The 17,140-nt window shown below is 40.3% G+C and overlaps 1 protein-coding gene across 1 annotated transcript in view; it reads right to left on the reverse strand.

Moving 5' to 3' along the window:
- The window catches only part of LOC108716506 (phospholipase B1, membrane-associated), a 47,712-nt gene that overhangs the window by 12,266 nt on the left and 18,306 nt on the right, over positions 1-17,140 (reverse strand). The window contains exons 18-39 of the mRNA XM_018262693.2: positions 15,949-16,022; positions 15,184-15,227; positions 14,991-15,099; positions 14,228-14,279; positions 13,931-14,011; positions 12,705-12,770; positions 12,055-12,155; positions 9,580-9,661; positions 8,943-9,047; positions 8,476-8,571; positions 7,703-7,774; positions 6,745-6,810; positions 6,231-6,291; positions 5,384-5,442; positions 4,653-4,726; positions 3,694-3,737; positions 3,254-3,362; positions 2,888-2,939; positions 2,149-2,229; positions 1,613-1,678; positions 1,408-1,508; positions 252-333 (exon numbers count right to left, since the gene is read on the reverse strand). Of these exons, the coding sequence (XP_018118182.2) occupies positions 252-333; positions 1,408-1,508; positions 1,613-1,678; positions 2,149-2,229; positions 2,888-2,939; positions 3,254-3,362; positions 3,694-3,737; positions 4,653-4,726; positions 5,384-5,442; positions 6,231-6,291; positions 6,745-6,810; positions 7,703-7,774; positions 8,476-8,571; positions 8,943-9,047; positions 9,580-9,661; positions 12,055-12,155; positions 12,705-12,770; positions 13,931-14,011; positions 14,228-14,279; positions 14,991-15,099; positions 15,184-15,227; positions 15,949-16,022 (1,677 nt within the window). The remainder of the gene's footprint in view (positions 1-251; positions 334-1,407; positions 1,509-1,612; positions 1,679-2,148; positions 2,230-2,887; positions 2,940-3,253; positions 3,363-3,693; positions 3,738-4,652; positions 4,727-5,383; positions 5,443-6,230; positions 6,292-6,744; positions 6,811-7,702; positions 7,775-8,475; positions 8,572-8,942; positions 9,048-9,579; positions 9,662-12,054; positions 12,156-12,704; positions 12,771-13,930; positions 14,012-14,227; positions 14,280-14,990; positions 15,100-15,183; positions 15,228-15,948; positions 16,023-17,140) is intronic.

Raw genomic sequence — 17,140 nt, forward strand, 5'->3', positions numbered from 1 at the left:
TATATATCATACATTCCCTGTGCAAAAATGAAGGCATTTTTGTCTGACCATAATCTGATTTATGAATGCAGCCTATTTGTGAAAAAAAGAGTTATTATATTAATTTTCCATTATATAGAGATCAGTGTTTTTTGTGCAAGTTATTCACAGCAGTAAAATGTTACTAAATGTGCCCAGGGATCTGCTATGGGCTTCATCCTTTTTACATACCAGAGCTGACTGGCCCAGGCTGGGGCCATTATAAGCCATACCTGATAGCCGCTGTTCATGCCTTTAATAAACTTCATTTCATCTGAGTTGTCTGCAATATTTAGTAGACAGGGACAGAGCATCCTACAGACAGAAAGACAGGGATCTGGTTATAGGGGTTATTCACCTTTAAATTAACTTTTACTATGATGAAAGTATGGGAGTATGAGTATGAGAGATTGATATTCATTTTTTATTATTTGTGGTTTTTGAGTTATTTGGCTTTTCTTTTCAACATCTCTCCAATTTGCAATTCCGGCAATCTGATTGCTAGGGTACAAATTGTCCTAGCAACCATGCATTGATTTGAATAAGAGACTGGAAATAAATAGAAGAGGGCTTGAATAGAAATATCAGTAATAAAAAGAGACAGAAATAACAATACATTTGTAGCATTAAACAGCATTTGTTTTTAGATCGGGTCAGTGACCCCCAAATGAAAGCTAGAAAGAGAAGAAGAAGGCAAACAATTCAAAAACTATAAAAAAGAAGAAAAAATAAAGGCCAATTGAAAAGTTGCTTAGAATTAGTCATTCTATAACATATTAAAAGTTAACTTAAAGGTGAACCACCCCTTTAAAGCTCTCTCTCTGGATATGATACGAAAGCAAAGCCAGGATAAAACAGTGGAAGATTGTGGATATGGGAGTGCAGGCGACATTTGATCAGATCAAAACTGTCCGCTCTATATGGAACTCCTTGTTGATCAATGATTAGTGATGAGTAAATTTATTTGCCAGGCATGGATTTGCGGCAAAGTTCCTTATTTTGGCACCTGCAAAATATTTTGCGAAACTGCAGCAAAAATTTGCTGTGACAAAAAAGCCACGCGTGTAAAAATTGTTGCAAGGAAAAAAATTTTTGACGCCTGTTGACTGTATTTGGACAAAAATGTCACAAAGACACAAAGTCTCCAAGACAAAATTGTTGTTGAGAAATTTTTTTTGGCAAAATTTTTTTTGACGCCCATTGACTTTAATGCATTTCACAATTTTTGCGCCGTTTCGTAATGGAACAGATTCACTCATCACTATCAATTGTTCTCTATTTGTTCATGTTGTCTGACAGAGGTAGGCAGCATGAGTTTCCTTAGCAAGGGCTGAATTAAGAAATCCCACCATTCCCTGCACAGTCAAATCAGAGAGACACAGTTCTTACTTAGTAATTAGGACAGGACAATTCACTCGTGGGTCTAAAACAGCTTCTCTCAATGGGTAGATATCCATCACTTCCACCAGGTTAACAAATGCTCTAGGGACCTGCACGAGGGAAAAAATACAAAACAAGTCAGTAACATCCAAAGCCGATACACTTATATCTCTTGGTATTTCTGCCGAGCTTTAACACAAGAACACTGGCCTACCTCCTTGTGCAAAATGTCCAGCGCCTCTCGAATGTAATCGATAAAGTTTTTGGTGGAAAAAAAGTTCTTTGGGGGGAAGAAGAGAGAACTGAAAATGAGTTGCAATGTATTTGCACAAATTCTACATTTTTTTTCCCTTTTAAGACAAAATAGGTATTGGAATAGAAAAAACCTGTTCTGCTCCTAGCTCCGCCCACATTGCACTGCTGAGTATCAGCAAGTACAATGAGTTTGTTTGACTGATGGCTGAGATGGATACAGATTTACACTGTACAGAGAAATAAACTAAACATTTTTAGAAGAGGAAATAATGATAATGATGCCATTATACCGTGTTTCTAGTTTTCCTTGAAACAGAGAGAATGACAAGTCAACATGATGGTTTGGCTCACTGTGTGCCCACAACATCTATTCTCTCTATATTTGTATTTATACATACTGGAGGGAGCTGAGATATTATTTCTCGTAGCTAAACGGTTTCACTGATGTTTAACTATACCAAGCTTTCATATAATGGGAAGAATAAAAACACTTACAGCATCTGAGCATGAAGCACACACGTCGTTAGGTCCAATTAATATAGTGATCACCTTCCAGTCATTATTGTAATTGACTCTCTGTAGAAAATGTAATATTGTAGTTATTATTTGACATTAGCAAGTACTGGACTTAACTGCACCCCCCCCCAAGTTAGATTTACCCCTCCTTGATATGAAAAGTTTACTCAACCAAAATCTCACCCTAACTGGCCTTCAGACTGGGCCCCCTTAGCTCATAACAAGGTTACAGATATATAGAAACATTGGGGTAACAGTCAACCTGCTATAGTTCCAGGGGTACCCAGGGTACAAATAAACACTCACCCCAAATCTCCCCCTAACTGGCCTTCAGGCTGGGCCCCCTTAGCTCATAATAAGGTTACAGATATATAGAAACATTGGGGTAACAGTCACCCTGCTATAGTTCCAGGGGTACCCAGGGTACAAATAAGCAGTCACCCCAAATCTCCCCCTAACTGGCCTTCAGGCTGAGCCCCCTTTGCTCATTACAAGGTTACAGATATATAGAAAAATTGGGGTAACAGTCACCCCGATATAGTTCCAGGGGTACCCAGGGCCTACAGACTGGGGCCTTAGCTCATAACAAGGTTACAGATATATAGAAACACTAGAAATTCACAAGATGGAGAACCATAGGGCAGGAGGTTGTACATCAATCTCCACTATATACACAGTTTGTTGGCTTTTAACTTGCTCTGCATTATTATATTCATACCTTGTCTTCTTTCAGTTGAGCAATCAGGGCGTGTACTTGTTCTGGTAAATTACTGAAACAAATATAACAATGATTAATAACTTTGAAGATTCCCATGCTGAAAAAGTCCAGTGACCTTCAATTGAAGTGATATCCCACACTTATACTATGCCATTCCCCCAAACTGCCCCCACAACCATGCATAATAGGCAGTTTAGATTTATCTGTTTTATATAGAGCAGAAAGGAATTCTTGTTAATACCTCCTACACCTCTAAATCTGCTGGTCTGCTGGGCTCAGGTCATCACACCTAACAGCTGTGCCATGGGCCTCTAGTTCTGCTCCTGCATTAAACCTTATTATAGATGCTAAACAAAACAAACTTACAAGGCCTTGGCTCCAGGAACGGCTTCATTCAGATAGGAATTATGAAGAGATTTATTTCCTGTTCCGGTTGAAAATCCAGTGAGCAGCGGGTTAAACTCACGCAGTATATCTACAGAGAATGGGATCAGAAGAGATTATTATATGAAAATATCTGCAGTGCTGTGCCCTTTTTACACCATTCACTGGGCAACTTTTGGCACATTGGGGGTGTATACAATTTGGTTACACACATACAGTAGGTGGCCAAACTGTTCCATTCCAATTGGTATTTTTATGTACAAATACATCTGATTTTCTCTTCTGGATACATAGAACAAGGCTTGTTGTAAAATAAGGAATCACAAAGGGGCAAAGGGAAGGGACATCTACTGAAGTCCCCTAAATGAAGTGATATTGGTCTTATCAGTAAACACACAATAGAGTACATTTAGGATACTCACTTGGCAGGGTGGTTACACGGTCTAACGTAGAATCACCACCAATGCTGAAACACAAAACAGAGGAATTTGTCAACCTTGTAGTAATAATAGTCTAGGTAGGACATCTTAAGTGGCAGCAGGGTCTTGACAAAACAGACTTTGTGGAGCTCCATTACTCCTGCAATCTAAGGTCCTACAGCTGTTGTTGATTTAAACTATAAATTCCAGCTCCAGGACTATTTCTAATTTGTCCTACAATCACCATCTTGTCTTGCCCTAGTGTCTCCATCAAACCTTAATGTCTCCATCTTGTTTTATTTTTTCCATCTTTTCTAGCTGTCTCCATCTTATCCTACTATTTTCATCTTGTCCTAGTGTCTCCATCTTGTCCTTCTGTTTCCTTTTTGCCCTAGTGTCTCTTGTCCTACTGATTCCTTCTTGTCCTACAGTCTCCATCTTGTCCTACTGTTTGCATCTTGCCCTGCTGTCTTTATCTTGCCCTACTGTCTCCATCTTGTCCTACTGTCTTCATCTTGTCCTACGGTCTCCATCTTGCCTTACTTTTTACATTTTGCCCTAGTGTCTCCATCTTGCCCAACTGTTTCCAGCTTGCCCTACTATTTTCAATTTGCCCTAGTGTCTCCATCTTGTCCTACTGTTTCCATCTTGCCCTATGGTCTCACCTTGCCCTACTGTCTCCATCTTGCACTACACTTTCCATCTTGCCCAAATGTCTCCACGCTTCCCTTTTTTACTTTAGTGGGGAGCACACAAACATTCCAAAAAATGTATTTAATCCCTACCATCAAACAGAACAATTATAACCAAGGGAGTCATGTGATAAGTTGCAGGTTTGCACTAGGTCTAACAACCCATAGAAACCAATCATATATTTGCCTTGAATTGATTGGTTGCTATGAATAAGTGGACCTGGTGGAAACTTAGTTGCGTTTTATTTTACAACCTCATTATGTTCTTACCTCCATGATAACCCTCTGTACATATTAAGCACGTCCAAGACATCATTTGGTTTGGAACCAATACCATTTCCAGCCTAGAATAAATGAAATTAAGGTATTATTTTTATTTAAAAAAATCCAGGGTCATAGATTTTAGTAGCTTTATGAATACAGCATAAAGATTTAATATGTGGTTAGGAATAAAGTCATAGAGAAAACTGCTAAGTGCTATGATTGTTTTTAGTGAAAAAGATCATCAGAAAGGGTATATCCTGGGGCAATGGGAAAGGGCAGCACATCAGACACCCTGTAATATGGCACGGGGGGTGATGGGATAAAATAATAAATGGTGCCTATGCCAGAACACTAAGGGGTGACAAATGATGCTCTTTAAGGCCCATGCATAAAGCACTTGCACTGATGGCAATAGTCACTGGAGGCTGTGCTTTGGATTGCTATGGTGGCTCCAACTGATATCAGACCACACCTCCTGGACTACTAGGCCACACCCCTGCTGGCTGTTTGTGGAAGTATTATGATATTACAGGAGGTCTATAGAAGGTTAAAGCCAGACTATAATGGCAGCTTACTCTTAGCTAAAATTACACAGCGAGTCAGTAGCACCATAGCGAATCAAGGGTGAAACAGATACTATTAGAAAATTGATGATAGAATCCCTGGTACAGTCATTTATTTCCTTTTAACTAAATTTGCAGGTTATCAGCTCGATGAGTTTAAATTGTTTTCCTTACTGTCAGGGAGTCTCCGATGGCTGCCACAACTGTCACGTCAGCGGGTTTCAGTGCGTGAACTTAAATGAAATAAAACAAATATCATTAATAAGTTGAATAAATTTCAGCCATTCCATCCATGCACAGCTGAAAATTCCCCCGAAAATCCCAAAATTAAAGAATAATGCTGTTTCCTTTAGTGACCCGAATGGATAGGTGATCAGTCAAAATATAGGAATTGGCTGAAGAAACCCATACACATTCTTCCCTGGATAGAAAATTAGGTGACTTTTGACCATGCCCCTGATCCAACTAGGCCACTCCCAAATATACCCGTCCCCCCTCCTATTCCAGCCAAACAATACTTCCTGATCCGCCCCTGCCTCCCCAGGGTATAAATAAACTAGGGATGCACCAAATCCACTATTTTGGATTTGGCCAAACCCCCGAATCCTTTCCGAAAAATTCGGCCGAATGCTGAACCGAACCGAATCCTAATTTGCATATGCAAATTAGGGGTGGGAAAGGGAAAACCATTTTTTCCTTCCTTGTTTTGTGACAAAAGTCACACGATTGCATATGCAAATTGGGATTCGAATTTGGTTCAACCGAATCTGAATCCTGCTGCAACAGGCCAAATCCTGGTCGAATCCCGAAACAAATCCTGGATTCGGTGCATCCCGAAAATATGACTTCCCAAAACGTGGGAGGGTTAATAGGTCTGCATTCTGATTTGGGTAACTGGGGTCCACTTAAGCACCAAGGAGGTTACAGGTCTTTAAGAAATTACTGGATTTATATAACAATGTACCCAACTTTGCTATACGTATGTACAATGTAAATATATGCTATGCAAATGACACAATACCTGATGCAGGTTTTGGATTGGAGGGACTTTTGTCTGCGCATGTGAGTTTGCTTCCAAGGGTCTAGAACACAAAGCAACAAATACATGAAAGAAATGCAGACTTCCCAGCAGCCATAGCATCCAAAAACTACAAAAATATTTGACATTTACAACAAATAAAAAAACTTGATGCAACAAAGGCTAGATTGTATTGCCTGCAGCCCTGCCTTTTCTGTGTTCTCCTGGGTGTCAGCTGGGAGTAGGGATTGTACAATGCTTGTGGGCAGAGATCGGCTTTAACATAAAGGAGGCACTGCTCTGGCAACTCTTCCTGCTGGTCAGACCTGAACACAACTCACAGGCAGTACACAAGAGAAAGCCCAACCCCTGACTTCAAAATGGGTCTCATAAACCACAACCACAGCTTATGAGACCCATAGTATTTATGCAGAGAAATCCTTTTAACAATAAAATTGGAAAGTCATTTTTTTTAAAAAGAATTATAAAATAACTATGAAAGATATAAAGTACTCACGTGATCGGGGGTTACGGTCGGATAGACGTAGTTACTGTTCCGTGCTGTCTTCACAAAGGGATCACTCTTCAATGGCAAATGAGAGTTTAATAGTTAGTACATTGGTATTGGGCATTGCCATTACTAACCAGGCAACTCTATCCCAGTTCATGTTAATGCCCACTGGATGTGTTTCAGCTTAAACGCCATATCTGAGCCAACTCTCCCAGATAGCAACTCATTCATTGTCAAGTTGATATACCCAAATTAGGAGCCCATAGCAGAGCTAACTTGCTGGATCCGAATTAATAGCCCACAGCAGAGCCAACTTGCTGGATACCAGTTCCTAGTCCATAGCAAAGCCAACTTGTTGGATTCCAGTTAATAACCCATAGGAGAGCAGTGTCGGACTGGGATGCCAGGAGCCCACCAGAAAACCTTAGGCTGAGGGCCCACTTTCCAAACTACTATATCTGCTCTCCTCACTCAACCTCTTTATTCTCCTAGTCTTTTTTCTCTACATACTATACTATATTCTTTCATTATTACGCCTCTTGGCTCTCATAAAGAAATAGGAAATGACCATGAACTAGCCAAATGGTTAGAAGCAAGAGGCCCACTGACCCTTGGGCCCACCGGGAGTTTTCCTGGTATCCCGGTGGGCCAGTCCAACACTGTAAGAGAGCCAACTTGTTGGATCCCAGTTAATAGCCCACAGCAGAGCCAACTTGCTGGATCCCAGTTAATAACCCTTAGCAAAGCCAACTTGTTGGATCCCAGTTAATAGCCCATAGCAGAGCCAACTTGCTGGATCCCAGTTAATAACCCTTAGCAAAACCAATTTGTTGGATCCCAGTTAATAGCCCATAGCAGAGCCAACTTGCTGGATCCCAGTGCATGGTGCAGCCTATTTTAAAATGCTTGGCCCAATTCCCCACAGCAGTTGATCCATCCAAATAAATGTTGTCTTGTTCCATACCTGTGGTGGACAGTGGACAGCAATATCTTCAGCAAGAGACTGATCTTTTGTCTTCTGACCAACTGGTTCAAACTTTGGGAGATTAAGAAAAAAGGTAGTGACTACATCAAATCAATTTTCTGGAAATGCACAAATCTTATATATATTGAATATTTATATATATATATATATATATATATATATATATACATGTAGAAAGCTGACGCACACTGGGATTTTCTCAAACAAGAAACATATTTATTGGATCGACGTTTCGGTCCTCACATGGACCTTTATCAAATATCTTGATAAAGGTCCATGTGAGGACCGAAATGTCGATCCAATAAATATGTTTCTTGTTTGAGAAAATCCCAGTGTGCGTCAGCTTTCTACATGAATATACAATTTCTTTCTGACCAGCACCTGGGTCTCTACTCCAGTAAGTGTGTGCCACAGCCCTTCCACATATATATATATATAAAATCAAAATCTGGAATAAAGCATTCCTGGGCCAGCACTTCCCTTTGTAAAACAAGTGTCTTTTTATTATTTCATTTCACACATCACAGTGCTCCAACGTTTCGGTCCCTCTTGGGACCTTTCTCAAGGATATATATATATATATATATATATATATATATATATGTATATACTGTATATATATATTGTGTATGTTGTGGTGTTTAGCTAAAATTCAAAAAGGTGGTCTACAAATTCTCTGTATTATTTCAGAACGCTTTAAATAGGAACAAAAATGGGATCTACAGATTCTCTGTTGCAGCTTCCAAACTCACCATGTTTTTCCATAGAGCTCGGGCACCCTGGGCATGGCCTTTCTCACCAAAATGAAAGCAGTCTGGAGACATATACGATCTGTCAGGAACTCCTTCCTATTTGTACAAATAACTATATAAATAAATGACATCTTGACTAAGATTCTAGTTGCACAACATTCATAACAAAGAGGTGAAGGGGTGATTGTTTATACAGAGGTCATTTTCTCTGGTTACTTCTACTTAATATTCTCTAGCTCCCCTGGAAGTGGCCATAGATGTGTGTGAATCTAATCAATCAGTTGGACCTATTCTAATATAATTGGCCAACCATGTGGGTATAGCCACCCTGGAGCTTCAACAGAGGTTCAACTGAGGTTCAACAATAGTTGATGGTTTACTGGAGAAACGGTCCTACTTTATATAAATGAAAGGTCTGTGTTATTCCCAAGCCCCTCCCCCAGTGAATTTATGGAAATTATATTTACCGCAGTTATTGGTATTTCAAGGTATTCGAAAAATGGCTGGACAACAACGCCAAAGTCCTCTTTGGTATCATACCTCCCGGTTTCAATTAACTGATATGTCATTTCCTGAATATTAAAGATAATAGAATAAAACATATTAATTGGTCTGTTAATGATTAATAAGTACTCCTACTGTCTATACAGGTATAAATAATGCTCAGTACAAAGAAAAAAAGGATATGTTAATGTTAGGGCTGATTTGCTGTAGGCTAGTTAATGGGTGCTATTGACCAACCTTAGGTAGGAAGTTAGTACATTGCCCCTGCATCTATAGATGCTGCATTTAGCACCTACCTAATAAGCCAATAGGCTGCTCACATGCAATCACTTACATATTCCAAGGACAAAGATTTCCACTATATATTGTCTTGTGTCTTCAGGGCATGCTGGGAAAAAATGCTTTCTGCTTGCATATTCCTGCAACACATGGACCCATCTGATCTCCCTTCACTTATTTGATTCTAGCTCAGTCTCCTAAATGATAAACTGTCACTAAAAAGCTTCTAGTTCTAAGAAATATACCAGGTCTGATAAACATGTGTAACTGTATGTACATGCACAATCCCCAATGAAATGCATAATAACGGATATCACATACCTGATATTTCTTGTTATACTGTTTAGCGGTCTCAAGCAGCAGAGAGTTGTGTTCATTTTCTACAATGCAGCTGCACAGTCCCCTGTATAGAAAGAAATCAATGCACTTAGTATTCACTGAGTAACAAGTACCACACTCAGGTGAGTAGTCTACCCCTGTCTAGGCTTTGCATACAGTCATACAGTACAGGAAAGGTACATAAAATATTTGCTATGCTGTTTATTGGGTACCTATATAGTGTTACCAATCACTATTTCTATAGGGAAATGGGAGCAGAGCAGGCAGTAACCCTTCCAACACTTTCATCTCGTCTCTGTCTATATACAGTAAGTACATATCTAGTGCTACCACTCCCTAATTCTGTAGGGAAATGAGAGCAGAGCAGGCAGTAACCCTTCCAACACTTGATTAGAATGCAACTGTGAGGTTACTTAAGTTGCTGCTCTTAAGATAATCATTAATAAGTAAATTGCACTCTCAAGGCCACAGATTGGAGTTTCAAGCAATGGCACAGAACAGTGAGATACACTACAGGATCAATGCAGGTAAGTGCGCACACAAGCTGATAACGTGCAATAGAAATAGGATTTACCCATCACATCTTAGATCTTATCCTAGTATTAATGGGTTTCACTATCTCTGTTTCTATTCTGGCTCCAGACTTTGCTTTTCCATTAACATAAATTGGCACCTCTTCTACAGGTATAATTTCTGTAGTGAATATTCTACAATTTACCAAGAGCACCAAATTCATTTTCGCTAAGAGAAATGTCTCGAGGACTGGTACACTGCCATTATAAAGATATACTGTGGCATCTCATTATCTATGTCCTCTTCTCCATGCTAATTTCCCACACGCAGCATTTCTCTACGCTGAAAATTCTCTAGAATATTTTTCCCCACTACAATTTTATAGGGAAAATACAATTTCACAGAGAATTTACTCCAGGAGAAAATTCACCTTCACTTTTCTCCTGCAACAGTGCGCTTACACTTTTAGTAAATATGAGCTGTATTGTGAAAATACACCTGGCTAATTGAGATAAACTTTGGTGTACATTCACACTTTGGTAAATCTGCCCCTGTACCCCTTGTTATAGTGAATGGATTAGGGATGCACGGAATCCAGGATTCTGTTCAGGATTCGCCAGTATTCGCCTTTTCAGAAAGATTTGGATTTGGCTGAATCCTTGTGCCTGGACAAGGGATGCACCAAATCCACTATTTTGGATTCAGCTGAACCCCCCGAATCCTTAAAGATTCAGCCGAATACCAAACCGAATCTGAACACTAATTTGCATATGCAAATTAGGGATGGGAAGGGGAAAACATTTTTTACTTCATTGTTTTGTGACAAAAAGTCAAACGATTTCCCTCCCCACCCCTAATTTGCATATGCAAATTAGGATTCCGATTCGGTTTCGGCCGGGCAGAAGGATTCGGCCGAATCGCGCTGAGTAAGGCCAAATCCTGACTGAATCCCGAACCGAATCCTGGATTTGGTGCATCCCTAGCCTGGACAAACCGAATCCGAATCCTTTTTGCATATGTAAATTGGGGCGGGAAGGAAAATCACATGACTTTTTGTCACAAAGCAAGGAAGTAAAAAAATGTTTCCACTTTTTCCCTTTCCCACCCTTAATTTGCATATGCAAATTAGGACTTGGATTCGGTTCGGTATTTGGCCTAATCTTTTACAAAGAATTCAGGGATTCAACACAATCCCAAATAGTGGATTTGATGTATCCCTAGAATAGACCTCTCTACACACTGGTAAAAAAAGGGAATATTCCTATAGGAGGGTTACATTTTCTCATGGAGATTGAAGGAAATATGTATTTCTAGTCCTTTATTTTTTTATTTAATATTCAGTAACAAAGCTAAGGGAGTCTACACACAGGGACGGACTGGACGATTGGGGGCCCACCAGGTTCCAATCCAAACATGTGCGGATGCTGGCGAGTGATGCGCATGTGCAAATGCCACATGCTGGCCTACATTTACTGTAGGTATTTTTTTGAGCCAGCCAATAGGGGAGTGGGTCTGTGCCGGCAGGGGGCCCATGAGGGCCGACGTTCCAGTCCAACTTTGTCTACACATGATACTGATATAAGCTCAGCATGAATGGCAGCAATATTGTATCTACCATGTATATAAATAAGCAGATAACTAAGGTTTTTTTTTTATAGGAAAAAAAAATCCCATATGCTATGGGGAGCTGCCTAGGTCATCTTTGAAAGTAAATTTCTGGGCCAAACCATAACCTTGTTTGGGCTGGTGGTGAGTCTCTGCATGCGGTTGGCTGGGGAGGGAGGGGGGACAGGAGAATAAAGGGACCTTTCTGGGTCCCCTCTCCCCCCTGGTGCTGTAGCAGCTGTGGGATCTGATCCCCCTATAGTTACACCACTGGCCCTTCCCAAATCCCCTATGTACTCCCGAATGTTTATAGGAAAATAAAGGGTAATAGAGTCAAACCTCATGATAGTCTGCGGGCAGTGAGTCCGTTTATCATCGTAAAGGCCTTTCAGTGGCATTATATCCAGAATTAAAACCAGATTCACAAACAACCGCGGGACCTGCCATACATAAAACATATGATTATTATTACTCTCATTATTAACAAAGTTTATAAAGCCCCCACATAATCTGGGATAAAGATTCACCCATTTGACAACCTTGCCAAAGGAGTGGATCATTCCATGGGCCTATGATAGAATCTGACATCTTGTGCACACTTTAGGCACCATTAGTTATAAATATGTACTATCATATACTAAACGGTGTTTATATCACACAGCTCTATGGTAGAAATAAGAGAGATGATGGGATTTGTTATAAGGAGGTGCCCACCGGGACATTCCTGGCCAGTCTCACCCTGGTGCCTGATTCATAACAGTGACCCTGACATTCATTGTCTCTGGATTGGCAAAGCCACCCCCTAAAAAAAATTATTTTTGAGAACTAATTATGCTGGAATTCTGGGAAACAATGTGCATTGTGGGTAAACAATGACTGCTCAAGTATGCATTTGCCCTTTTGCAGTTGTTTTGTAAATAAGCCCTTGATAGTGTTAGACAGGGACATTTAACCACTAAAATTCAACAACATGATCCACAAACACTTACCTCGGCATGCAGGTAGTCCAGAGCTTCTTGGATACGATAAATATATTTTTCTGGAGAATGATAAATCTGTTGGGTGGGGAGATAGAGATTAAATGTAATTTACGTGTCTCTGGAAAGTCTCTGTGACCCCTTATACCCTTTGTATCAGATTTAGATTGCAAGCTCTGTGAGGCAGGGAGTGTAAGAAGTAGTTTGTATGAGATATTCACGTCTAGGTGTTATTTACCTTCACTGATTAAGGTTGGCCAGAGATGGTTATATGACCCTCGCTATTCACTGTGTATTCCCATTATTGGCCCATGGGCTAAATGTTTGGCTGTATGTCCTACTATTTGGGGGGGCAATCAAATAGAGACCCACTAACTGAACATTACCCTATATGGCCAGCTTTCATCATCCATCCGACACCCCCATCATACAAAGTGAAATGCAGATTTATGAAGGCAAGATATAATTTGGGAACTAATTGGTTTCCAAGGATCTATCTCTGAAAGCAGAGATTTCACTATCTGAGCTCTTATCACAGGCCAGAATGGTAATGGCTGTAATTAGGAGGGACTTGTTCTTATCAGATGGGTTCTGTAGTCATATGACAACCACAGGTCCTAAGGGTGGAGGCACACGCTCAGATTCAGGGAGATTTAGTCGACCAGCAATTAATCGCATCTTCTTCGGGCGACTAATCTCCATGAACTACCTTCCTGCAGACTAGAATGTAAATCGCCCGGGGGGTGGCACTCGGAGCACTTTTTTGAAATCGCCGAAGTTTCTTCGTGAGGCAACATAAGAAAACAAAGCGCTCCGAGTGCCATCACACCGTCGATTTACATTCGAACCGGCGGGAAGGCATGTTAAGGCAGGTTGGCTAGATTAATCGCCCGGTGACTAAATCTCCCCGAATCTCCCCATGTGTCTCTGCCCTAAGAAACCAAAGAATATAAATGTTTAAATAGGGATAAATATTCCACAGTACTTCTCCTAATAAGTCTTCTCGAGCCCTACATCTCCCAGCTGCCTTAGTCATTCCCACTGCCATCAATTTATGGTATTTGTCTGTTCAGACTATGAATAGATTATAGGGGGCTGCTCCTACTGAACTGAGCACAGTACAATGGAATATCTATGCTAGCAGAGGTGGTTATAGCCCCCACATATTTAAATTCATTACATTAATACAAAAGAAATAGAATGCTTTAGAGATTTTCTGATACCATCCCTTCACTTACTGGGTCTTTACAGATGCCACAAAGATCGTTTCCTCCGATAAATATAGTCAGAAGTTTCCAGTCCTCAGTCATATTTATTTTCTAGAATACAAGTAAATACACAGAATGATCCATATGCAATAATGCAATATACTGTGCATGCCCAGAAGACAAAGAAAGATGCAACCAGATACTGCATTGTATGAGACAGGGTGCGGCTGATCACTTCCATTCATTGTGGAACTAGGTTTCCCCTTGTGGGGTCCTGAATTGCCCACAATAGACATCTGTATAGACATCATTATTAGTCCAACTCACCGAAGACAACTTCATCCTTTGCACAAGTAACTGAGACTGCTCCAGCATATCACTGCAAAGCAAGATAGACACATCAACATGCAGGAATGAACAGCAGCAAGTCTCTGAGAGTCAACAGTGGAGGAGGCAACACAAAGACCAGTTGGTGGAAATCCATCTGACTGGCCCATTGATTAGGAGAGTGTGGGATTTGTCACATATAACTACACTGCACTAAATTGATTGCATGGCCAATGGATGTTTTTTTATAAACACCCTTTCCAGGTGTTCCATTGGGGAAAATCGAGCAGCAGCAGGTAGGGCTAGCCTGAAGGTCAGTTATAGTGAGAACTTAGAGGGAGAACTGAGGAGATACCCTAAGGTAAATTAGGTTGATATATGGGGTAAATGTGTTTTCGCAACCCTAGATATTCTTGGAACTGTGGCTGAAGGATTGATACATTGATATTTCCCTAAATCTGTACTCATTTCATGAGCTATGGAGAGGGCCTGAGAAACGGTTGGAACTTTATGTAGGGTTGGATCTGAAAAATGTTCACAACCAAAGGGCTAGAACGAATCGTATAATTCTTTTTTTAGACTCTAAAAGCTAACATTAGTATTGTAAATATTAACAGAGGCAACAACCATGTTAAACAGCACTAATGTGGTTGAACTAAGTTTCTACATCCAACTTGTATCCACACTTGGATAATCCACCCAACAAGAATTAGCAGGCAGGTGTTCCCATTTATCTTCCCCTTAATAACATCTTTATACATACTCTGCTTTGGCTCCGGGGACGGCTCGGTTTAGATTAGCATTGGGAAGGTGCTGGGATCCTCTTCCGGTGGAGAAGCCTACAATATTAGGGTTGTACAGCCGGAGAATATCTACAGCACAAAGTAAGATATAGTTAGACATTTTATGGACTGTGGTTGGTACTTTCCTGTAATTGTGGAATATGGAGCACTTACTAGTTATTGTTGTCACATTGCTGAGTTCTAAATCTCCACCAATGCTGTTACAGAGAAGAACAAAAGGGTTATTTTAGTTGGTTCTATAATGTGAATCTCTGCTTTCAGGCACATAAAGTAACATCTCGCAAGTTTTTTAATGGAATGGGCAGATAATCTGCTAGTTTAAGATCTGATACTGTATCTCACTCCCTAAACCACATTTTTAGATTGTTAACAGTGATCTCAAATATGGAAAAACTGGGGGTGCTCCAAAATGGGTCGCCCTTGTGGGGATCTGATCATTTACAATGTTCCGATAATTTGACGGTCCAAATTATTATTTTTATTAAAATTATCTCCACTAGACTGTGCAGGTGGCAATAGACATCAAAGAAGATTTAACCATCAACATCAGAAGGGCATTTCAAAAGGGAAGTCAGATTACAGGATTCCATATCAAGAGAGGTGGTAATGAGTGAGTCATAGGATGGGTTAAAAATCTAGCTGGGCTCCTTTTTTTTTTTTTTTTTAGAAAGAGAGGGCTGATATAAACTGTAGCTCACTATATTTTTGAGAGTCAGGATGTATTTTCTCTCTGAAAAGGCCGAATTGGCTTGCCTGCTGGACGTCTCTTTGTTTTGGAAGGATTTAACCTGAAGCTACTGTATGTACAGAAACTGTGCCGACAGACCAGGAAAGGAAAACAACTGAAGGCTGTGACAAATGTACAATCCCAGGTTTCTGACACATCATTTATATCTAATCACACACATTGCTACTGACCTCCAGGAGAGACCACGGTACTCAGTAACTATATCCAGGGGATCAGTGATCACGGCACCTGCTCCATTTCCAGCCTGTTAGAAATAGAGCAATATCTAGGCTGAACATACTGATACATCTTCTTCTGCTGTTATACATCTTAATTCCGCCCTACTGTCTCCATATTCTATAACTGTCTTTATCTTCTACTACTGTCTGCATCTTATACTACTGAGTGTCTCTATCTTGCCCTACTGTCTGCATCTTATACTACTGACTGTCTCTATCTTGCCCAACTGTCTGCATCTTATACTACTGACTGTCTCTATCTTGCCCTACTGTCTACATTTTGATCTTGCCCTATTTTTCCTCCCACTTCGCCCACAAACATATACAGATATGGGATGTGTTATACAGAAAGCTCCAATTTTATCCAAATAATCCAATTTTTTATTTCCTTTTTCTCTGTAATAATAAAACAATAGCTTGTACTTGATCCCAACTAAGATATAATTAATTCTTATTGGAAGCAGAACCAGCTTTTTAGTTTTATTTAATGTTTGCATGATTTTCTAGTAGTTTTAAGATCCAAATTACAGATCCACTATCTGGAAAAACCCAGGTTCCAAGCATTCGGGATAACAGACTCCATACTTGTACAGGTTTATAAATTAGAGCTGGCCACAGTTCACCAGCAGGCCCGGATTTGCGGCAAAGCCGCATAGGCCCGGGCCTGGGGCGGCAAAAAATAGGGACGGCATGCCGCCCACCCGCATTATGGGGACGTGTGCGTCCCCATTCAATTACACCAGCTGCGCTGGCGTTTTTTCGACCGGCTCGCTGGGAAGGGGAAGTGTAGGTGGGCACTAGGACCGCGCGGCCTAGGGGCGGCCGGCAAATAAATCGGCCGCTTTTCACCAGAGAAAAATGCCACTGCTTTCTGTTCAATTGTATGATTTTTTAGGGCCACATTTATGAAACGGTGAACTAATTTTCAACCTTTGATACATATATTCTAAAAATCCCATAAATACATACAACTGAATAAAGAACATTAAAGTGTAGCTCTGGTGACCTGTGGTGAATAAAATCCCATATTGGGTATTGACTAATACCCTGCTTAGTGCTATATTTTATCAAAATCCATCCCAATCAAAACCATTTTTTCGACTGCAACAGTCAATTTTAGAAAAATGTCAATTATTTTTCAACC

This window comes from Xenopus laevis, chromosome 5L (genome assembly GCF_017654675.1).
Source record: "Xenopus laevis strain J_2021 chromosome 5L, Xenopus_laevis_v10.1, whole genome shotgun sequence".
NCBI lineage: Eukaryota > Metazoa > Chordata > Amphibia > Anura > Pipidae > Xenopus > Xenopus laevis.